Source organism: Anarrhichthys ocellatus, unplaced genomic scaffold (genome assembly GCF_004355925.1).
Source record: "Anarrhichthys ocellatus isolate YVR2014 unplaced genomic scaffold, GSC_Weel_1.0 scaffold38, whole genome shotgun sequence".
Lineage (NCBI taxonomy): Eukaryota > Metazoa > Chordata > Actinopteri > Perciformes > Anarhichadidae > Anarrhichthys > Anarrhichthys ocellatus.
This window is the reverse complement of record NW_022280068.1, coordinates 3907384-3932308: the sequence shown is the minus strand read 5'-3', so window position 1 is coordinate 3932308 and position 24925 is coordinate 3907384. Positions and strand designations below refer to the sequence as shown.

The window sequence follows — 24925 nt, the reverse complement described above, 5'->3', positions numbered from 1 at the left end:
CACACATATATACACATATATTGTATATACACACATATATACACATACTGTATATACATACATATATACACACATATACATACATATATACATATATACATGAGAAATACAGGTCATTGTGGTTCTGTACACCCCAACACAAATGACTTGAATACTTCAGCGTCTCTACAGCCTGTATTGCATCTTCTCTTCTGTTGTATGTCAACTTTTTGACAAGTATAACAAATTACTTTGTGTGCAACAGTTCACATGTGTATATAGACAGTTGGAACTACTTAAATATTTTTTGGAGGCATTTTATGCTTTCAACAACAAAATTAAAATCCCCTGACTGGACTCCAGGGCATCCCTGAACATTGTAAACTTCACAAAAATTGTTTCTGGACTGTTGATGTGTTTATAATATTGTGAAAATTAAAATCTCTTTTTCATGAGAAAACGACACAAGAGAGCGGGATAAGAAAAGTTACCCCAATACATACATTACAAACAAGAGGCCGACAACCGTCACACACTGCATAAATATATACAAGATAAACATAATGGCATTTTAGTTTCAGTAAAAACCCACCTATATAAATGGATCCTTTAAAATCAACTTGAATTCACCCAGAGTAAAAACCTCGGACAATTTCGAAACTTATTGCACATTATTCCAGGTAGAATGGCAGCATTTCTAAAAGCGTTTCTCTTTTCTCTCGGTTCAGTGACATTAAGGTTGACAATGTGACACAGTGTGAATAGTCTCAATTGAACACCCAAGGATAAATTTAAAATCCAGTCAACACATACTCTGAAAACACCTAATGTAAAATAAATGTACAACCTGGAAATGCAGCTGAAAAAGTGCTGTGTGTGAGTGTGTGTGTGTGTGTGTGCGTGCAGACCTCAGTTTCAACCCTACGGCCAAAGCAGCTATCTTTCCAAGGGAAGGAGGAATTTACTTCTGGAAACGGATGTTCCTTGTAGGTGCATGTGTGTGTGTGAACACATGCAAATATGTGCCATGTCTGAGCGAGGGCACCAAGTGTCTGGGTGAACTTCAGACCAAACTCTGTCTCGCTGTCACTCTGGTCCACACACGACCCAGTCAGATGCTGAGGGTCCTGTTTTAACACTGGGGGTCTGCTCCGTGTGTGTGGGGGGTTTGTGTGTGTCTTTTTCTTAACTGTATGCTCAGGTTAGACCTGCTTCATATCTGGTAATACCAGAATGCATAGACATTTTCTCAGTGTATTTTTGGTCTTGTTTTGAATACAAAATAATATTGTGTTGTGTTTTTCTACCTGGACCCTATTTTGTCATTTTTAATAAATACTGCAGCTTTACAGGATTTGCATCTTGATTGAACAAACATTTAATCTCAACTTTTTAAGATTGTGTAATGCCAATTAACAATGAATACAAAAAGGTAAAAAAGGCAATAACATTTTGTATTCTATTAGAACATTTTGGACATGCCCACAAAGTCCATCAATTCTGAGTCATGGTTCTGTTATTAAAGCCTCAAATGTGCAGTTTACATTTATTTTAAAACTTTATATTTAAAGAGACTGTAAAGTGTGTTTGTGACCTGACAGCACATTATTGGGAGACACTTGGTAATGGGCAGCTACTTGGAAGAAATAACTACTGTATCTGTTCAGAAGAAGAATCTAAACAGGTAATCATTGATGCCCATGCGCAACTTAATCATTTGCAATACAAGATATTCTTGAATTGCCCTTTTGGCAGTGAAAATGATCAAAAACATCTCCTCCTACTTTTTCAAATGTACCTGAACTCCGGTATGAACCTCTCTCTCACCTCAGGGATGGGATCCGACAGCAGAGTGTAGAGCTTCTCGTGGGCACTGTCCCGAACTCCACACCAGCGTGCCGGGTCAAAATTCTGCCAGATGCGGCCCAGGCAAATGGCCACCCACTGGCGGAGCAGGGGGTGGGGGTCCGACAGCTGCTCCAGGCAGTTGGCTATTAGGTTGCCCTGCAGACAGGCCTCCTGGTGGGGGGAGAGTGAGAGGAGAAGGAGTGATACAAAAAGAAGAGTGTGAGAGATCAGTTGTCCATATGTGCACTTTTTACTTTCAGGTTTTAAATGGGGGGGGGGATGCCTACGTACATTCAAGACATGTAAGAGGATTTTAACTTAAGGACTGTGAGGTATGAAGTAATAGTAACAGTGGCAAGGCCATTTGAGCAAGGCATCATTTCCCATGAGTCACCACCTATTATAAACACGCTGGTCTTATTAACTGTGGTAGTCAAAACGGACCTGCCAGTATTCCATTTTTAATAAAATGACAATATGTGCATCAGTCTTCAGTCTGAAGCATCCTGAGCAGCACAGAGGCTCCAGGCTTAGACTTGTACTTGACTTCTACATCATTAGTCAGTTAATTATCTCCAACCTGTAACCTCACACTGTGATGGACAAAAAGATTATGAGGTGTGCAGCAGTACGACTTCATTCCTTTGAACCCCTTCAGCCCTTTTTTTGTGAACAAAAGGTAATTGGTCCATCAAGGTTTGATGCAGTCTCAAGTCCTCTATTCAAAATCCTCTTAAAACTTTAGTTTTGATTGAATCAATTTGTGCAGAGCAATAACAGGGACTCTTCTGCTTTTCTGTTTCCTTCGTGGTTCTTCTTTTCATGATGAAACAAAAAGACCTGACTGACTATAAAGGAGGATGAACTTTGTGAAAAGTAAAACAATGCGTCTGCAAAGCATTACAAAAATAAAGGCTTGGTTGGAATTAACTGTAATACGAATGGCTCACATGGTAAAGTCAGCATCATGTATATTTTAACGGCATTAATTCCATCAGTATAACCACAGAGTTACGCTGTCATCACTCAGATTCTCTTTTGAACAGACTTACTTTTTAATTCCAATCACTTCTATTTTGCCGTTATTTTGTTCTACTGTCAATAAAACAACACTTCCTGCGTATGTTTCACATAAAAAAAGGAGGTTTTGCATTATGAGACACTGTGAGGCTTTTACTGTGAAAAATGAGGTGATGTGTTTAATTAATTCCACTCTTTTCTACTTTGCTATTTTTCAAAATATATGTTCAACTATTCTCAATAAATTAAATACTACCAGTTAAAGTTTCATATTAAAAGCATAACAGAAACGTCAGGTAACTGGAAAACATTGTACAGGAAGGGTTGAGTTTTCATTGGTTAATTGATTTCAGGCTGTTCTACCAGACCATCTTTTCCAATCTGTGTTAAACGACTCAGTAAACTCAATGCAGAAGTAGTTCACATCCAAAGCATACCAGGAAAGGGAGGCAATAATCTACTGCAAATCTGTACCACTGTAAACAATGCAGAGGAAGTGTTGTGTATATTTGTTAATTAATTCCAGTCTGTTCCATTTAGCAGATTTCTTTATCCGTGTTAAGATGCTGTTAAGATGCAACACTTCCTATGTAGATGTTTTATAGTAATAACCTTGCAGTTGCTCCCTTTTCCTGTGTTGCAATGCCAAACACCTGCAAGCGTTCACTAACTTTAATTGAGAGTAGCTCATCACCGATCAAAGAAATTGAAAGTGGAATCAATGAAAGAGCAAAGTATGACATTAGTGCTGTGTGAATGTTTGCCTACAAAGTCTTGAATGTATCAAGGCAACCAGTAAACATAGAGGAAGTGCATAACAAATATATACTTCTGGTCTGGTTTATTCTGCAGTGGACTTAAGTAAAGGCATTTATGGTAACCAGGACGTTTTTTGTAAATCTAATTTCTGTGTGACAACATGTGAACATAAAAGCCTTTAACACAACAACTCCTACCAACATGAACCACAACAAGTGGACCTATTTTAGTGTGCTCAGAATCTGTCTTTGTCGACTACAGATCAAGACGTCACAATCATTATCAGCACAGACACAATGTGCCTCCTCCACTTTCTTCATGTGCAACAGATTGTTACTGCGCCATTCACTGCGCTCTGAGCGAGCCTCCCAGCTCAACTCCAAGAGCTGGAATATTAAGATGACAGTGGTCTGTGTGTATGTTTGCAACAACCTTACCGCAGTAATGTGTGCTGTTGTTGAAAGTGAGAGGGACAAATAATGGAGATGTGGAGCAGGCTGAGAGTCTCTGTAATGTTGGGAGCATCTATTATTTACAGGCCTTTGAGAGAGGCAGGAGCATTTAGGAACAGTGGTAGTGGAAGAAGAATAGCTGTTTCTGAGCTTGAGAGCACAAATAGCTGTTCTGATTTGTCACATTTATATAATGTTAAGTGAGAGCAGTACTGTCAGGTGAATGAAGAAAAAATATGTCAGCCACATTACATTCAGAACTTGACAGAAAGATAACTGCAGAGAGCACGAGAAAAAAAGCAAAAGGGAGTAATGGTGGGATATTTTTTTGTGGAACAGTGTGTCAGTGTGTGTGTGTGTGTGTAGTTCATGAAATGACAAGCTCATCATCCCAACACCCCACCCGTGGACGTTTGATCAGCATCCGGCACAAAAGGCTTCTGGGATTGAACACAGGAGGCCAGGAACAGACCGAAGTGACACTTGCAGTGATAAAGTGTCACCATGGAGGTGGCTGGGATAGAAATGGCGATTATTGAGGTGGCTCAACGTTGGTGAGAAAACTGCCACATAACAAATATCTCCCGGAAAAACACGATGGGCCATAAGAGTAATTTCTCAAAGTGATGTCTGGCCCCGGAAGAACCCGCTGAGGTACTGGTGAGGAAAGTAAATTAATAATTCGGTACGTTCTCTCTTTGGGCTTCTAGCAAACACACAGACAGCGGCTCAGAAATACACACATAACCAAACATGCTGAGACACACATCCGTACCTGCCCTGTGTTGTAGCTGTTGACGATAACAGCCAATATGAAGACAGCCATGGTTCGATGCTCAGCCTGTAACAAAGAAAAGAACTGAGAGATCATATCTTATGTCAGTGTGTCTACTGTCATACTACTGTCTGAAGATGTTCTGTTCAACTCCTTTCAGTTAAGTTCAGCTAAGTGTCAAAACCAAAAGAAAAGAAGAGACATATTCCTTTATATTACATTCATGGTGGACACTCACTGGCATGTAACTGTCAGCTAACACTGACAGGAAGTACTTGTGTCCGTTGTCTTTCACCAGGTCAGCTTGACATGACTGCAGAGACAGATAGGGAGCGAGAGCGGAGAGGAGACAAAGAAGAGGGTTCACTCTATTGCAGATGTTGCGTAAGGTCAGTTTCCACTCGTACAGCATGTCATAGGGAGTATTTGTTAATTTCTCCCATGGTGGCACCTCCAAACCATGAATGCAGACTAATGTCACACTGTTGAGTGTTTTTAGTGAAAATTCGCAATGAAGCTGTTTGGGAAAATAAAATTGAAGAGTGTAAGAATCAAGATGTGTATCGTCTATAATTCTGAATAATTGAACTTAAAAAAATGATATGATTTACTCCTGCGTGCTCTTGGATTTATTCATGTTTTTCAGTGTGCTGCAATATGAAATATCACTCGCGGTTACGCAAAGGAAGTGGAACACAAATTATTCTTTTTAATAAAAAACATTGGGATAGTTTGGATTATTTTAAATGGGCTTGTATGCCCCCAGTTTGGAGAAACAGACATGTATACCAGCACAGGAGCAAAGCAATGTACTGCTGTGAACGGGGGCAGCAAAACGTATTTTAGCCCCCTTAACAAAACGCACACCGGAAAAAAATCATTAACAGATTAAGTGTACGCTGTATTTACAATATTTTCACAGCTTTACATCGCCATCAGCCTTTCCAACAGGGAACTGAAGCCTGGAGGCGTGCCGACTGTTGATACACTGACTTATCAAAAGTTCCCACATTAAAAATCCGAAATATCCCTTCAAGTTTAACATAGTAATTTAAATGATATGAAGATTTTAAATAATTTATAACGATTCCGATTTTCTTTCTAAGACATGTAATTGACAGTAATGCTGTAGGATGACTACTTTCACCACCATCCTGCAACTGTGACGAAAAATAATATCAACCGTCCCGAAGTCAGTGTAAACCGCCAAAAATACTAAATGTTATCGTTTAACTTTCTTATTGTCATCTAAAGTTGTTATTTGCAGAAAAAATGCAATTTAAATGAACAGGATTATTTAAATACTTCTCAAGGTAAACCATCCGGTTTTGATCGGCTTCCGATCGATCGGTGCATCTCTACCAAATACATTGTTTTCCTTTATTTCTTGTGTTGTCAACTATGTGCAACAGAATTCATATAACAACAGTAAACCTGTGACGTAAAAAAGCTGATGAAACAAAAAAGACAATAAGGGTTTTGAAAAGATGAGGCAGCAAGATTTTAATTGTTGTGAGTGTTTTTACATAACTTACACTGTCTACGGCGAGGATTTTAGCCCAGATGAAAACCAGCAGAGGCCGCAGCTCTCTGGCTGAGCTCTGGAGCAGCTTTAATACGTAGGGGAAGATCCCCACAGACAGGGCCTGGAAACAAACAAACACAAACACAAACACACACACACACACACACACACACACACACACACACACACACACAGCACTGATGTTAATAAAGCAGTATTGATATTGCAGTTTATGATCCAGGCCTTGCGGCTGAATGTGTTTAGCCACCAGGACACACCGTTGGTCTGAAATGTAAACATGTACACAGGAATGTAGTTTAGCTGAGCAGGAGCTGGGAGGATAATCTCAAATGTGACAGACTTGAGTTCAAATGTCTGTCCTTTCTTTCTGCTTTGTCAATAAGCTGAGCTTGACTTTTGGAGCATTCAGTATGCTTCCAACTTGGACTGTGAGTGACAGCACAAGGAAGTAAGAGCTGGAACTGGCTCAGTGTGTAACAAATAAGTGCAGATCACTGGCATTATTCTGGCTTGCAAGGTTATTTGATTTCATTTCTTTTAAAACAGGACTTGGCTGAGAAGATTGATACCACTCATGTCTGTGCATTCAGTATGGAGCTGGAGTTAGGAAACAACTCGTTTATATTAGCTTAGTATAGAGACTGGAGGCAAGGGGAAACAGATAGTATACTAAGCCTCATGTTGGCTACAGATACATTTTTGAATACATTTTGTTGCAAAAAAGGACGATTGTTGTGGATGTTGTCCCCCATGATTTACATTGAAAGTACATTAAGCAGGGATCTGTTAATGGCCAGCACGTACACAGGGAATGATTACAGCATGCAAAACCTGCTTCAACATTCATATGGGTACCTGACTATTGTTTTAGGCCTGAAAAAAACTGGTCAACCTATGCTTTAGGAACATCTAACATCTTGCAGCGACTCCACATGAAAGGGTCTGCGCATCACGAGACATATTATCTCACTTCTTTGGTTCCTTGTATCTAGCAATGCAGTTTTCATTTTATGTGACAATGCTGCAATTCTGTGAGTTAACGGCTACGCTAAGCAGAAGGGCAAACTATTAACAATATTACTTATTAATAATATTATTATCAATATTACTCTACAAGTCTACCCCAGCTTTAATGTCTGTTTATTGTTATGGAAGAAGTCGAGAGTTATTTTGAATGAATTACATTTAAAAAACAGGGACACCATATCTAACGTACCAGACTGACGGCCCAGGGACCAAGATCCAGAAACCGTCCGAGCAGGTCGAGTGCTCGCAGCCGATGAACCTGACTAAGGAGGACCTGAAAGAGAGCAGAGGTCAACTGTGCTGCCTCCAAACCAAGAGGAAGCCCGAGATTAAAGGAGGAAGGAGAGGAGGAGGAGGGGGAAGGAAGGACAGCAGGAGAAACTGCAGAGAGGTTGAGGAGGTGGAGTGAAACAGGTGGCTCTCACACCACTACTGGCCACACACTGGCACCAGGTCGCACTTGTTTACTTTGTGTGCACAAGCATACATGTGTGGGCGATTGGGTGCGTCCTTGGCTGACATTTCACTTGGCTTCTTAAGAAGACACTTAGATCAATACAATAGTGCATGCGTGTACATTTTGGTATACGTGTATGACAGGGATGCCAAATGGAATCACGATGTAACACTTTGGGCCAAGGAGAACTATTTTAAGGAGGCATATGGTATGTGCTAAAAATGTATATGTATGTGTGTGTGTAGTTTATGCAGCATTAAGCTCAGTGCAGCAAAGAGTCTGTGTGAGGGATGGACACCGGTCCACACCCATCTGACTGTCCCACTGTGTGTGTGGGAACAAGCATATGGAGGAATACAGGTCCACGCACGCACGCACGCACGCACGCACGCACGCACGCACGCACGCACACGCACACACACACACACATTTCCACCAACACATTATGTATTATCAGCATTCTCCGTGACTTTACTCTGGTGTGCGTGACCACACAAACAGGAGGAGGCCAGGGGAAGACCGGCCCAGGGTTACCTCCTGCTCTTAAGAAGAGCGTGGGAACATGCACATTTGTGTGTGTGATGTAGGTGTGTGCTCTATAACACTTTTTTCCCATAAACAGGAGAGAAAACAATTTCAATCAGAGTTAGAAAATGGATCGCCAGACTTTTCTTTCCCTCCCCACTTGCCTCTTAGGTCTTCTGTAGATTTGGCACAGATGTCCGTGAATATTTTCCACACAGTCACACACACATAAGCAAATTTTCTGCACATGATTAAATTAGCACATTAACATATATGTTCATTATATCATAATAGGGCTGAGTATCCCTGAGCAATGCTGCAATATTAAAAAACGCATGTGTGTGAATATTTGTCTCAATTCCTTATCCGCGTAACACCGTGACTGCAATCTCCTTCAGTGCGATGAGTAAGCACTTTCCATCATCATGCTGTGTGTGTACGAGCACACGACACACACCGTCATGTTGTTATATGACTCACATTCATGCCTCAATCACGTCACAGAGGCCTAATGCCAAATGAATGTGAATGTGCCGCTGTTACCATAACATCATAATTAATGAGACGTTGTAATCCCTTTGCAAAATCGGTTAATCCTTCCTGGATGAAATGCCTGTTGTCAAGACAACGCCGCACCGTATCTCGCATCCCTGAGCTTCGTTGTCCTCCCTTTGCTCATTTCATTAAAGAGCATTATTGATGGACTACTCTCTGTTGCCCATTTCTTGTTGCTCATTGCATCTTTCAAATGGAGCCAGATTATATATTTTGGCAATAAATCGTAAATCCTCCAAGAATACCCTCCTTTTTTAAACTTCATTCTTATGCAACTGTGTGCTTAATAAGGTATAAAACCTGTTTATGTGTCCATCCGTTACATCAGAGAGCATGAAGGAGCCTTGAGATTACTCTGCCCTCACGATGTAAAGCTGCATAATGTTGCGTAATCTTAAAGGCTATTGCTGCTTTGCTTCCTCTCTCGCTCTTCAAATCCACAACTGCGCACACACACACACACACACACACACACACACACACACACACCATCCAGCGCTCCCCGATCAGTCTGCCTTTTCCTCGGCTTTTAACGGGTCCCGACAGAACTGCTGTATGGACGGACTGCAGCTCGAAGTGCGCTGAGTAAGCAGGAAATTAACATCCAACACGGACAGCGGCACACCACCACCAGGCTGCAATATAATGCAACACCACAACTGTACAACCCCATGGGATGTTGGTGATGGTAAGAGGAGGAGGAAAAGGGAGGTAACTGCTGTAGCTCAACAGCTAAAGCATGTGGCAATTAAAGCATCCCAAACTAATTTAACGCCACAACAGGAAACAGCAGTCACTGTTCTTGTCACAGGTTTTGTTGCAGTGTTGTAATGAAGAAAATAGACCTGCAAATGTTTACAGCAAGGATTTTGCAGTACATAGCTCACTTAAAGACATAAAGTGGAAACTTGCAGTAATAAAGGAGAGGGATGAGGATAAAGAAAGAAAGAAAGGAAGCAGCAACAGTTAACAGTATAAAATGTATTGCTGTAACGGTAGTATCCTAATCTAATGGTGGACTCTTGGCAGGTGACGTTTGCGTTTAATAAAGGTGCTCTTGCAGAGTTTGCTTGTGCATAATGGAGAATGAAGCCATTTTCAAACATGGAATCTGCAACATTGGTGGCTTCATCTATCTGTTAAAGAAATGTCATTTCAGCATTCAGATATAGGTGTCAATTACCGTAATGATTGATTGGTGATGTGAGCGAGGTAAGGCTACTGACAGAGCACAACAGATTAGTGTGAATACTGACAAACATAATGATACAAAACATAGAGATATGAGACATATGAAACAGCTGGGCATTTTTTCCATTTTCTTTAATCAAATGTGTTTTTTCTGTATTTCATATTTACTCTCTACAATTCACTTTAGTTTGTGTCTTTTTGTTTTATGGAAATCTCTAATCAGGGGTCCTAAAGCCATCAATATTGACTACGACTAAAATTGTTTTCATAGTGCACAGTGAATCATAATTATAATGCTGATTACCATAGAAAATCACAGAATCAACAAGGATTGCTTTAGGATGGCTAAATTCTTCAGTGTTTGGCTCTCTGCTTTTATGCATGTTGAATCATTCTCGGCTGACGCCCCCCCTCTATAAAGCCAACACCTCACTGATTTCAAAACCAGGCCGTGACCATTAGGGGCTCTCATCATATCGCCCAATTCTGCCCCTATTGAAACCAAAGTTCTATTACTACACAAAATATGTCTCGCCCTTTTGCAAAGGCCATCCTCTCTTCACATGTCTGTTTCCTCTTTGAACCTTTGGCTGCTAGCATCAGACAGAACCCTTGAATACCTGCCATCGACATGTACTGATAAAAACATCACCTTTTGCTATACGCTGACGACATCCTTTTTTACATCTCCAACCAATCAGTTGTTATTCTCATCTATAGCGTTTGTTTGAATAAAAACACACAATTCAACTTATTAGGAATAAATCATTGTATTTTTAATCAAATATTTGCTCCAATTATAAAATTTAATTTCATTCCATGTTTCTCCTCAAAACCAAATTTTAGATGATAAGATTTGAACACACCACGATAATGTTATAATTTACCTTCTTCACCCACTAGTCATTTTTACTGAACAGAGCTTGAAAGCATCAATCAAACCTCTGTTAACAGCCGTTAGCTCCATTATTTAGTCAAGCAGGACTGTGCTGCCCAGCGGTGACTAGCTCTCCTCCTGCAGATTTCAACACAAATTTGTGTGGATCTGGCCTGAATGATATTGATTTTTCTCCTCACGTGGAAACAGAAAGGTTTCGGTAACATATGTGACCTATATTGTTAAGGGGAGGTTTCCATCATTTGTACAGTTAGGAGCTATTTACAATATCCCTAATATCCTAAAAGTTTTCAAAGTTGATTTAAAAGGTATTATAATAATTTGTGACGATGTCAGGAAGCATATGCCTATCTTTGAAATCTTAAACGAGCATGAGTCCCTTTAAGCCATAAATATATTTGATCCTGTTACTCCCGAAAAAAAAAAAAAAAAAAAAAATCAGATCCTGTTGATCACATCAGGAATTAAACAGGCGTGAGCGGATGAGATGAATGTAGAAACAAAAGATGAGGTCCGGGACGAATGTTTAAAGACAACGTCAGACATAGTCGTATACACTTTAAACAGACTATCTATTCCAGGGAAAAGTTACACCGTTTTCTTATTCATGTTTTATCTGTTTGTAATGAATGTAAGTCTATGATCGGCAATTCTCTTTCTAGTCATGCAGTAAACTTTACACATATTGAAAAAGCACCTTCCATTGTTTCCCGGAGGCTTCTGGGAACCTGATCCGCTCACAGCCTAAAGTTCATCTTGTGAGTGTGGAAAATGGACTCACATATGAGTTGTGGTTGAGAGAAATGGCAAAAATAATAAAATCTATTTTTTTCGAAGATTAAAGTGTTAAATTTACAAGAAGAAAATTCAAATCACTAAGTTGTTTTCTTCTGATAGGCCCAACTCACTGCAATGTCTCTTCAAAGTCAAGATGCTTCGGATAATATAGTGATTCTGAGCTAGAATCACACGTTTTTCTTTATTGCTGAATCTGATTGCAAGATATCATTTGATAAGGTTATCCACTGCAGGAATCATGTGATGAGGTTGAACATTGCAAAGTGAAGTGATGACAAAAGCTCTCACTATTTTCCCACATTTTTATCTTGAAAATGTGTGACTTCTTAATGTCAGTGAAAATTCAAGGTTTTTACTTGTAAATTTGTGAACTTTAATCTCTTTTCATGGAATATTTTCCCCCTACCCCGCCTCTACAAAAATATGTTTATACCTACAATGGCCCTAGTTCACCATCATAGATATCCGACGATTATAATCCATCCATCCATTTGCTTCTGCTTATCTGGGTCGTGTTGCAGGGGCAGGAGGGTTAGGAGGGTGTTCCAGACATCCCTCCCCCCAGCACCGCTTTCCAGCTCCTCCTGGGGAACAGCAAGGCGTTCCCAGGCCAGACGAGATATGTAATCTCTCCAACGTGTTCTGGGTCTAACACGGGGCCTCTTACCAGTTGGACGTGCCCGGAAAACCTCTAAAGGGAGACCTCCAGGAGGCATCCTGATCAGATGCCTGAACCACCGCAGCTGGCCCCTTTCGATGCGAAGGAGCAGCGGCTCTATTCTGAGCTCCCTCCAGACGTCTGAGCTCCTTCATCCTATCTCCAAGGCTGAGCCCAGCCACCCTACGAAGGAAGCTCATTTTGGCCGCTTATATCCACAATCTAATTCTTTTGGTCACTACCCAAAGCTCATGACCATAGGTGAGCAGTGGAAAGTAGATGGACTGATAAATCGAGAGCTTTGCCTTCCAGCTCAGCTCCCTCTTCATCACAACGGTCTGATAAAGTGGCCACAGCACTAGGGACGCCGCACCAAACTGCCTGTTCATCTCACGCTCCATTCTACCCTCACTCGTGAACAACAACCTGAGATACTTGAACTCCCTCGCAACATGGAGCGTGCAATCCATCGTTTTCCGGAAGAGAACCACGGCCTCCAACTTGGAGGTACTGACTCTCATCTCGACCGCTTCACACTCGGCTGCAAAACGCCCCAGGTCACGTTCTGATTATAATAATTCTCTTTCAAGTTCACTGTTTATAATTCATTTTAAACATTCAAATATTAAAATCGTCATCGCTTTTTTCCCCCTTTATCTCCTATTTCTCTCTTTGTAAGCTTTGCATTTATGTATTTACAGGTCATGCTAATGAAATGAAAATATAATAAAAGTGGAGAAAGAGACCGGAGGTTTGTGTGTGGTGTGTGTTAGTACCTGCAGTACGATTGGGAGCTGCTCAGGAGGGTTTCTGTTCTCCACGCCCATCGTCAACCACACCTGAAACGCTGTCAGCTGCTCCGCAAAGAAGGGACTGTGCTGTGGACACCAAACATACACAAAATGATTTAAAGAATTTATCGTGCTTAGTCATTCTCTCTCTCTCTCTCTCTCTCTCTCTCTCTCTCTCTCTCACACACACAAGTGGTAATGAGCCAGTCTGCAGTGACTAGCTTATCCTTTCATGAGAGCTCTGACATAATGAGCTCAGAAGTGACACTGCATTGCAGTAACGACATAAATCCTGATCTATCATGATCACCTTCCCGCCCCCCTCTCTCCGCTGCCATGGCAGTTTGCCTGATTGATTGGTTGCTGGCCGCAGAGTTTTTGATCACGCCGAGTGTTAATATTGCACTAGTTATTACAACAGCGTTGTATAGACTGTTGATTGATGTAGAGTGGGAAAATATCAACGCTTTGCGGCTGAATTGCTAAATTAATTTATGCATAATCAAACCAACACTTGCATACTCAGGGTTTCATAAAACAAGTGCTGTGTGGTGATAAGTTGAGCTTAGAGATTGAGCTCCTGATTTTAGAACGCCTCAGATAGTTGGTATTATGTTGCATTTTGGGATGGGAACTCTGTATTGATTCACTAAGCCGACTTAAAATCATATTTAGTTGATGCTTTATGATAGATAATGTTGTATTGGCATCTTTATTACAAAGAGCTTGTGCTTTACTGATTCATTTAAAACTCAATTCCAGCATCTCTATTAACTTTAAATGAAAATATGAGTTAATCAGGGTTTCTGCAGGCTATATTAAGGACCATATATATGTTTTTCTGCATTTGATGCTTATTTTCAATTTGTCTTTTTCTTGGAGTTTTTTATATCAACATGGCAGAAGAAGAAACAAAAAAAATGATTTAGGTTTAAGGGATAGTAAGGGTGCGGTGTTGCTTATACTCGATGGTCAAAAGAAGAACATAAAACTGAATCTGTAAAATCTACTGTTGACTTAAATCAGTTGTGACAAAGACCAAGAAAATGAGGTAAACAGTTGAAGCCCATCGGAGAAGGATTAAAGGCTCCTGAAAGATGGAGCGAGAGGGAAGATCTCTTTTAGTGATCCACAGAGGCTCAATTACGGTGCCGGTAAGTGTTTTCGGTCCGAGAGCAGGAAAAAGGGGAGGAGGATAGAGGATGGAAAACTGCCCCCAGGGGAGCAATGGAGAAGATGCCCACCTCTGAGGGCCGGGCGGAGGAGAGAAAAGGCCCAGATAAAAGTGCTACATCAAGGAAAGTCGCTCTGGTCCCACTTTCTCTGTTGTCAGAGTTTTCTGATTACAAAGCACATGTTGGTGCTCTCTGGTCCGTCTAGCATTTGCTGAGTGCGTGTCTGCACAAGCTCACACACAAAAATGTCTTCTGTTGACCCAGATATATTAAGTCATCAGTTCAATCAGCCTCCCGCGGCGTGTTTCCATTACACTCAGCATCTCCATCACAGTCCCCTGCCGTGTCAGTACATATAACAATAAACTGGCTGAAAGTGCAGGGGCCAGTGGTTTTAGCAACTATTTTTTATTTGGCACTTACACTTGAATTATTAGACCTGACGTTTCACAATGTTATCCACTGGGAATGACTGTGTGTGTGTGTGTGTGTTTGAGAGATTAGTAGAGATGCTGTAGATGCTGGTGGTGGAGAACTTGCAGTGCAAACAAGAACTGTCGATGTTATCAGGCGTCGAGCGGTGGACAGGTCCACAATAAGAGCCAACCATCAATGCTAGATAACCAGTAAACACTAACCCATCACAAAGGGAACAACTTTCCACCTTTCAAGAAAAGCTGAAACAGTCTGCAGGGTGGATTTTCTCTCACATACACACTCACACACACACACTTACTCTGAAGGCGGTGCCCTCCTCAATGATGGTAGGCAGCTGAGAGAGGCATATGTCCACGGCCAGGTCCCACGCTTGCCTGTAGAGAGGTGACACACATAAACTTCATCAAGATTACGACATTTATCATAAGGAATAACCTCAAAACCAGACACATTTGTTGCTATTATTGCATTATGACCCCAAAGAAACATTGGTCATGGTGCATTCCAGCACCATGACCCTTGGTCATGGTGCATTCCAGCACCATGACCCTTGGTCATGGTGCATTCCAGCACCATGACCCTTGGTCATGGCTTTCCCTTTCCCACTCTCATTCTCCTCAGCTCACGTTTGCTTCCTCGCATCTTCCTCGTGCACATACAGCTCTTTAAATTCCCAGTTCGAGGTCCTGGAGGGCACCAAGAAGCCTTTAATCCCTTTCTAAACACCAGCGTTCTCTCATGGTCATATTTAATTCATGGGGTTATGTAACTTGTAACAAACCTTTTCACAGCTTTTCAAGTCCTTCCGTCTTTCTCTCTTTCCTTCCACTTTCCTTGCTCTTTTTTCTTTCAGAACATTAAGCTCGGGGCCTTGATGGGGCTTTTGCCTCTCGGTTAGTATAAGTCAGGGTTTGAGTCACATTCAAAGAGTAGATGCACTAATGTGATGTGCATGTAATGTGATGCTGAACGAATGACATGGAGTTCACGCAGACTCTTTCTGTTGCTTAAACAGCTTTCACCATAAGCTGGGAGCAATATAATAGAGTGTATTAGTGTTAAAGGAACAGTGTGTAACATTTAGGGGGATTAATTGACAGCATTGGAATATAATATTCATAACTATGTATTAATTAGTGTATAACCCCCTGCTAAGAATCATAGTGCTTTCGTTTACGTGAGATGGTCCTCCTACACGGAGTCCGCCATCTTGCACCGCCATGTTTCTACAGCAGCCCAGAACGCACACTGGCTCTGGCGAGAGCCATTCGCATTTTCCGTTATTTGAAGGTAGGGATGCGTATCGAAACCCGGTACTGAACAGGCCCTGGTGCTAAATTACTGGAGTATTGATAAGCCCCAATGTTACTGGTGTTTTAATTAGGACAGAAAGAATGTCTTTGTTCTTCATACTTTATAAGCTTCACTCAGAAGTTTAGCAGCTGATAGCTGCAGTGTACTCTCTCAATACTGGACCAATTTTTAAAAGTTAATTTAATATTTAAAGCTACAATCGATCAACTGCTGTCACTCAATATATATAGAACACTGTGTGGCTGAAAAAAACATTGCTGTCTAACTGAAAAAGTAGACGGAAAGTTTACTCCATCAACCACTTAAACTGTTCTAAAAGTTAACAAAGAGGCAATTAATTCCAGCAACTTGGAATTTGTCATCTGGTACAAGTTCAGGCTAAATGGGAGAAATTATAAATTCAGCTGCCACTGCAGCAGGTATTCCAGAAAAAAATGTCAACAGTGCAAAACAGACATTACTGCATTATTAAAAACAGGTGCTACTCTTTATGCAATGTTTTTGCTCCCATATAGAGGTTTGACTTTAGAGAAAATACACATTGGTTTTAACCAAAGATTATCCAACAGATTTTAAGCAAAGATCACTGCTTGTATTTGTATTCATGTTGTATATGCTTTTATTGTATTAATCTTTAAAACACATTAAAGATGCATGCTACTTCTAGATGCAAGCCAGTGTAGTATTTTGTGTGATATTTTTGCTCTATTTAACTTTTTTGCTGAGCATCTGCTACAGGAGGTGCTTGTATACGGCATTGCGTCAAAATCACTAACATGCCAATTTACTCTATATCGTCTATATGGTAGTTGTTGAGAGGGAAAGTAATTTACACACTGGAACCAGTAACCCTTTGGTAGGTTCATGGTGTGGGAACAAAGTATGCAAGGGTATGGTGGTTATACTCTTCCAATATTAGCTAAAGGCTGATTAGAAAAGAAACAGAGTGTCAGATTCAAATATCTTCGATATTGTCTGTGATGGTGCCCACATCATGTGTTCTCTGGATTGACCACTGCCAAGCAAATGATTTCCTCTCAAAGGAAGCCTGTTATCTCTCCATCACATGTCTACGTGATGAACTAGTGGTGCCACTTAATACCCAACTTGTATAGCTGCTGATTCTGTATCCATCCTTTAGTAAAATTTTATCAGTTTGTTCTCTTTAGGCCTGCATTTGTTATGTGTTGCATTTTATTCTTTTACAACCCCGTCTCCTAAAATTTACGTTCCCAAACAACAAAGCTGCATTCTCAACAATGTTTCAAGGAAAGCCTATTTTCTCCAGGATTACTGTCGCAGCTTTAGACATGTAGTTAACATTATGAATCCAAACAAAGCTACTTGGTGAGGTATTATGTAGGTTAAGTACGTTACCGAATGAAATACGTACATTTTGTTTCTTCTTGCGATGCAATAGACATTTTAAGACATTTAACAGTTGAAGGTAGAGCTGGATGTTATCTTTTGCTTATTTTGTACCACAGTAAATGTTTAGGTCATATCGAGGTATCCACAGATATAGAAAACACTGAAATAATGAAATCTTAAAATAAGCCTTTCATTTACATTACAAAATCAAGATGACAGAAGAAAGGTAATTAATAGTCTCCAAATTAGCTGTCCTTCAACAACAAAAGATTACAAAGTTATTTTTTTAGGTTTCAAAACTTGAAGTACTGAAATTGGAACCTGTGCAGAAATTTTGCAAACAGATATCCATCTGTATTGGAGTTTATGTAATCCAGCGATGAGGAAACAAGCAGATAGAGCAGCCAAATCAGCAAAGACACGCTCACAGGGAGGAGGCTGCTGCACCATTCGTGATGACAGCATTAACTCGAATGAGCCTGCCAATACGAATGAGTAACTCATCACCAAAACCTGTCTGTCTTAGTGTGCATGGTGTGTGAGATGAGGGGACGGCCGATAACAGAGGAGTGTAGGGGACCAGTTGGTGGCTGACTAAGCTCTTTTCCCTGTTCCATGCAGAGAGTGGTGCAGCGACACGCACTCACAAACACACATATAAAAAGAGATGCACACCCACACTTTAACTGCCCACAAGGGACTAATCAGCCTTGGCTTTATAAGCTCTCCGCTATTCTGCTCCATTTGAATAACAATTGCTGTTTGTGTTTGGGCACTAGCATCGATCAACGAGCCCCCAAATTGCTTAATACACCCTCTCCATCCTCGTTTTTATCGTTCTCTCAGTCTTGTTTCCTACCCTCTTAAAACACCTCTCTGTCGTTATTTCTGTCCACCTTAATACTGCATGTGCTGTGAAACAAAGTGCAACTCCCAATTTCTTTGGCGGTAAACACTGCAATATACCCACAATCTAAAATAATGGTTGAGAGAAAGAAAGAAAGACTATTGCTTGTTCAAGGAGCAGTGTTCTTTATAACGAGTGATGTCAGGGTGTTGCACAACAAGTCGCTCCTCGAGGCGAAGAGACCTTTATTTATTTATTTGTTTTTTTACAGGAGCCAGATAATGAGTGGGAGAGATGGGGGAATGCATTTATAGACGACCAAGAAGAGAAACAATAGATAGTGGGAGAATTATCTGCGTAACTAAAGGGAGATAGATGATGGGATAATTGGCTTTTCAGCACCTCCGTGTGTCTGTATACACATCTAGTAATGAGAATACATTGAGGTCAAATCAGGGAGATGGTAGTAAATTGTAAAACAGTGCAAGAACCTCTACGGAAGTGAGAAAAAAAAAAAAGTCTGGTGAACCATTTTCTAAGTCTGATTTAAATGGTTCTCTCTCCTGTGTTTATGACCTAACAGGTGAAAAAAAAGTTGTTGCCAGCAAACCTTTCTAAGTGCCTTAAATCTGGGGTTGGCAACATTGGAGGAACCAGCAAGAGTATGCCAGGTTTTTAAAGTATCCAACCAAAAAACCCAGCCTGGTGATGCCAACTCTTTTCCAATGAACGTAGCTAGCAGCACTAGCTCCTAAAGACTCTGGCAAGAATGTCAGCAACACTGACAGCCCGTCCTTCAAAGCCACTCTCTAACATTATCATTATGAACGTAAACAATGAACTATTGTGCTAGCAGCTTGTGGAAGACTCCGGCAACGGGCAGTGAGGGCACGGCCAGAGTCCTTGCAGTTAGACAGGAAGGCAGCTAAGTAGGCCTGTAGTCCATCCAACAATTTCATTCGGGACAAATGAAATGATTGAAGGGGCTTATTACAGTCCTTAGACAGCAACAGACATCCAATGTCTTCCTCTTTTTTTGTCAGAGCATTAGATTTATTGATTGCTGTCAGGATGTAAATAAAATATGAAAAATGTATATATTTTTTTAAAATATACATTACCAACCCTAGCTTTAATTTTCCTATATCTTTGAAACAGGTGGGAACAAATAGAAAAATTGTCCTGGCAAAACTATTACTTTTTTTCTATCTGTGAAAACATAAACATATTTGCCAGGTACATTTTGTTTGTTTTTTCCCATCAGGATAATTGTTTCAAAGTGTTTGTTGTTGTAATAAAATGTTCCAAGTCAGTTTGTATGCACTCTAAACACAAGGTACTGTAATTGTGTGTTAACAACTAAAGTTGATATTTTTTCACAATTGAACAAAAAGTAACTTAAAAAATGTGAGAGTAAAAGGAACAACACTGTAACTCTTAGATTTCTATTGTTTACTAATACAAATATTATATTTTTTGTAGACTGGTAAAGGTTTATATTTTGTTTATAAGCTAAATCTGCCAAGTCGACCACAGCTAGAGTTTACCAACATTCCTCACAGAGTCCTTTAATATACCCCAGGTGTTATTTTGTAGCTTTCAGTCAAAGATGGACATATTTGGCTGCGGGTTATGCGTGCATGTGTGTGTGTGGGCGGTTGAAGAAACAGCAATGCCGTTACTCCATATTGTCTTGTGTGTGTATTCATGGCATTCAGGTTCTTGGTTATACAGAAATAACCAAGAAACGAAATCATGGAAATTATACTTAGCATGAACGAGGTGTATGCATATGCTTTGCAGAAGCAAATAAAACACCTACATGTTTTGGCTCACACTTCCTCAACGCCATCTATTTTGAGTTGTGAGATTAATTAAAGCAGTTAATTTGTTTTTTCTGTTTAGTATGAAATATGTGGCTTGAAATATGGGGGAAATGTACCATAATACACTGGCATGTGTGTTTAAATGGGTGATGGACCATTTTTGTCCTTGTTTCACTTGAAACGATCGGTGTAAATGAGAAATAATGTGAGGAAGAATACACCTTTCAACTGTTAAATTGGTATGTTTTGTCATGTTGTAAAATAACAAAAAGCAACTTAAAAAATGTATCTGGCTTCCTCTGCTTCCAGATGCTAAGCTAGGCTAAACGTCAAGATCGATATTCATATATGTGAGTATGTGTATTACTGAGCTTTGTAAAGCAGATTTGCAAGCACTGGTATAAATATGTCACACTGGCAAAACATGGTCTGTTTTTCTAATTACCTTTGGAAATAAGACAAAATACAAAACCAAACTAAATACCCACAGAAACACAAACTACGCTGTCATACAATAAATGAGGCCATAACTTTTGGGCTAATAAGGCATATTAGCCAATTGAGCACAAGTGGCCAAGTTAAATGCATTTTTTTATCTCTAAATGGCTGTTTAAAAGTAACCATTTAGAATACACGACTAACTACAAAACAATGGCATCTGTGTGGAGGAAATCAAGCACCGGGCTCTGCTTGTGTGTCTTACCACATGGCGTGCATGTATGTAGGGGGCAGGCGGGGACTGCTGACCGGGGTACAGTTGTACGACCTCATTATTCTCTCTGCTAACAGGAAATTGCGGAACAAGCTGGCCACCAGCAGGTCCTGGCGAAACAGCTTCTGGAACAAATCTAAGGACAGAAAGACAGAAAAGAAATTATCCATCATGACTCACAAGAGGTACTGAATGAATAAAAGACGGGATTACAAGAGAGGAAAATAGGGCGCTGAGTGAGTAAATGAAAATCAAATTGCAGTAAAAGAAAGAAGTTTAATTACAGCAAACTGGTCACTTCGGAGAAAAACAGGGTAGCTTGTGTGTATGCTTACAGAATAGAGAGGACAGTGATATGCAGATGGGTTGTGGTCACATTTCCATCAGCTCATTAATGCATTCACTAATTCTCTTTAATGGGGCCGGGCCAATGCCATGCCAATCTCTGGCTTATGATTGTGATTCCCCTGTTTGTGTGAGGAAGTCAGTGTGTGTGTGTGTGTGTGTGTGTGTGTGTGTGTGTCAGGGATATTATATGAGAGACAGTGTCTGACAACTCCTTTGCCTGCTGTTTAAATGTTGAAGTTTTTGTGCTACTGTGTGTGTGTGTGTTTGTGTGTGTGTGTGAGAGAGAGAGGCAACAGTGTGTGTGTGTGTGTGTGGATTAAGTGTGCAGTGCCTTTATTACAGGGATTTTCTCTGGGCTGCTTCATTAACAGCAGAGCCACGAGGGTTTAAAAGGCTTTGGCAGCCATCAGCATTGTCACATTTCTATTCTAGCTGGGGTACAGTTTGTCTCAGGGGAGTGTGAGCGTGCATGCGTGTGTGTGGATGTGCCTCCTCGTGTGTGGATGTGTACTGCATGCAAGAGACAGGTGAGCGATGAGAGAAAGTGTATGTGCTGTCAGAAAAGAAGAGTATTTCAGTATTCAGTAATGTTAACAGGGCAAGCAGGGTCTGTGGGTAATGGTTAGTCATGTTTAGTCACCATGTAGAGTTTTGATCAGTGTGTATGTGTGTGCATACTTGCTCTTACGGACTCCAAATCACAGTGAAAATGATACCACCTGTTACTGTGCTAGACACTCTAAACACAATTAATCTCCATTTGAGGAGCCAACCTGCACTATTGGCTTATTATATCAACACCTTTGCTATTTTCAACCACTAGGGATCATCTCAAAGTTTTAGTATTGCTGATGCTTCACTACTCTTTTTATAAGGAGCCCTAGTTTGGGCTCCCTGTGAGCTGAAAGACGGAGGTCATTTCATTTTTGAAATATTGAAATAAAGACTGTTTTTAAAACAGTTTCAAAACTTTGGCGTGTCTTTACCATAGCCTGTATAAAACATGGACGTAGTCACCCATAGGTTTGTGAGGAGCTTAAGTGATAACCTGGGTCCAGAACGCTTCACTTCAGTTTGAGTTCAGGTCGACTGATTTGTCTGGAATTGTGACATGAAACAGTGGATTCTTGATTAAACAGTGATCAACCAATGAGCGCAGCGGAGGGACCAATGATTTGCCAATCAGTGCCAGGGGCGGGATTATTACTGTTGTCAAGCGTTGTCAGCTGTAAATTGGAACGTGGATGGAGCCGAGGCGGGGCGAGTCTCCTTATCCACAGCTGAAAAACCTAGTAGCAGGATCTGGAAACAAATTTATTTGTCTCTACATCTATCGGTCATCTTCTAGAACTGGTCCATTCTTCCTCCATATGAGCCCGCTACGGACTAATTCAACACAAAATTCGACACAGAATCCTCTTTACCTGGGGGTAGGCATTCTCAGGCATGCTTGCCAATAGCTTAACCAAATGCACACTAGCAGTACGTAAGAACGTTTTTTGAAGTGCCCTCTCATCTGCATGCCAAATTACCTCTGTCAAAGCCATTGACTGTTGCGCAGCGAGTTATTTAGGGGAGTTTAATTGATATTTCCCCCATTTGCATTCCATGAAGACCCGTTCTACTCTGCCTCTCATTGGCTAGTACTCGTCGCATTACAAAAATAAAACCCAAGTTGTAGTAAACTGTTTTTTTTTTTGTCAGATTGGTAACTGTGGAAAATAAAATCATGATATGTATTTAAACAAGTTGCATATGTAAAGCCTCACCTCTAGGCAGCACATTCCAGGCAATTGTGTCAGTGATGGCTGTGAAGATCCAGTTGAGTTCTCCGAGGGGAGTGCGTCTGTCGTTGAGCCTGCCGGGGATCCTGCACCACACACACACAACACAGATGGCAGTGTGTCAGCCGCACTCACTGTATGTCCCAGAGTTGACTCAGAGCACAACGTGGCAACTGCCCAGTAGCATTATCACAACACATCTGATGAAATTTACATTTACAGGCACTTAGGCTCTTACTCAGAGAGACTAACAATGAGTGAAAGTTTGAATATTCAAGTGTGCTTATACACACACACAAGAGGTACTGTAGGGCAAGAGTTGAGACACAGAGCAACATCAGGCACGAGTAGAGAAAGAATGTAGCATTTCGTTTAGATATACTGTATGTGAGATGCAAGTACAGAGAAACTGATCCCAGAAGCAGCGGCTAAATAGAACAATACTTACTACAACTCTGTTTTACCAACAACATTTACCACCTCTGCTAACAAATTCTGTATTGCCATTCCAGTTTGCTTCAGTCATATTCCATAAGTTGGAAAGAGAGGATAGAGAAGAAATAATAGAGTGAAGTCAAGTGACAAATTGTTGAAAAAACAAACAAATAGTAGTCTTATTAATAGTTAAACAAAAACTACCACTCATAGTCTTGCACTTCAAATCAGACTGTAGTTATTCCGAGACCCGAGAGAAGGATCACTTTGGAAATGAGAGCAGGAGAATGCGTTTCAGACAGAACTCAAAACAACATGACAGTAAACACTGTTGCAAAGACAAGAACATCCCCGTTACCACATCAAGACGTTTGCCTTTTAACGAACATTATGTAAAGCTGTGAGATAAGATGGGAGGATGAGGGCAAACCACTAGCTGGCTAACACATATTACAGCTACTGTAGCATGATGTTTATTTTGTAAAGTATGGTCCCATTTAGAGTAGAGCGTGGTTTGCTTTCGGGCATGGCTACCTTGTGATTGTTAAATATTAGAGGCCTGGTATGATTGGGTCGAAATGGTTGCATTCATTGCAGAACATTGACATATTTCAGTATTTTCTTCCAATTTTCTCCCCATCCCATAAATGTCATCACCCACTGTCACTGCCAAACATTTAGTCTCTGGTGCACTGGAGCACTGCCACGCACATGTCTTTGTTTCGAGATAGAAGCATTAAATATAGTTGTATACATTATCAAACAATAACTCACAATATGCTACTATACAATAATACATAACTTGCTTAATTAGAAAATACTTTTACAGCGTGTAATCATCACCAAAGTCTGGCAGCTGGCACGTAAAGTTGATCAGCAGCCCAATAAATGACTTATAACTACACTCAGAGAGTCTGACCTTATCCTGCCCTAAACCTCCCATTTCCACCTCTAAGTGACAAATAATAGCAAGCTGTGAAACTCCTGGCAGGTACAAGCCCACTGTATAACCATGAGGGCTAGCCAGCATCTGAGCACTTTTGAGTGCTTGCCAAAGGTGTTTGGCAAGTCAGCACTAAGGAGGAACACTCAGCAGTTCATATCCTTATTCAGTATCCAGTGTAATATATTTGAGGAGGCAAAAGGACAGTGCATTGGTAAACGGATGGTCAAATACTGTTGATGGATGTATCGTTTTGACAGGCTGGAAAAGGTGTCCAGACTTAAGTCAATCCATCAAAATACCTGCAAGGATTCTTGTGCTATTTTATTAATAGTTAAGGTGATATTCAAAGTCATTTTATATTTTGCAAAGCACCTTGTATTTTTCATTTTAGAATGCTAGTCTGTATGTATCTTTGTTATTAGTTACTATTATTGATCTATTAATCAATGAT

General features: G+C 40.5%; 1 protein-coding gene across 1 annotated transcript in view; it reads right to left on the bottom strand.

Moving 5' to 3' along the window:
- Window positions 1-24925, bottom strand: part of rptor (regulatory associated protein of MTOR, complex 1) — a 177898-nt gene that overhangs the window by 64939 nt on the left and 88034 nt on the right. Inside the window, 9 exon segments of the mRNA XM_031867108.1 lie at window positions 1807-1998; window positions 4834-4899; window positions 5072-5146; window positions 6369-6479; window positions 7596-7679; window positions 13264-13365; window positions 15190-15265; window positions 20953-21097; window positions 23079-23179. Coding sequence (XP_031722968.1) covers window positions 1807-1998; window positions 4834-4899; window positions 5072-5146; window positions 6369-6479; window positions 7596-7679; window positions 13264-13365; window positions 15190-15265; window positions 20953-21097; window positions 23079-23179 — 952 coding nt within the window.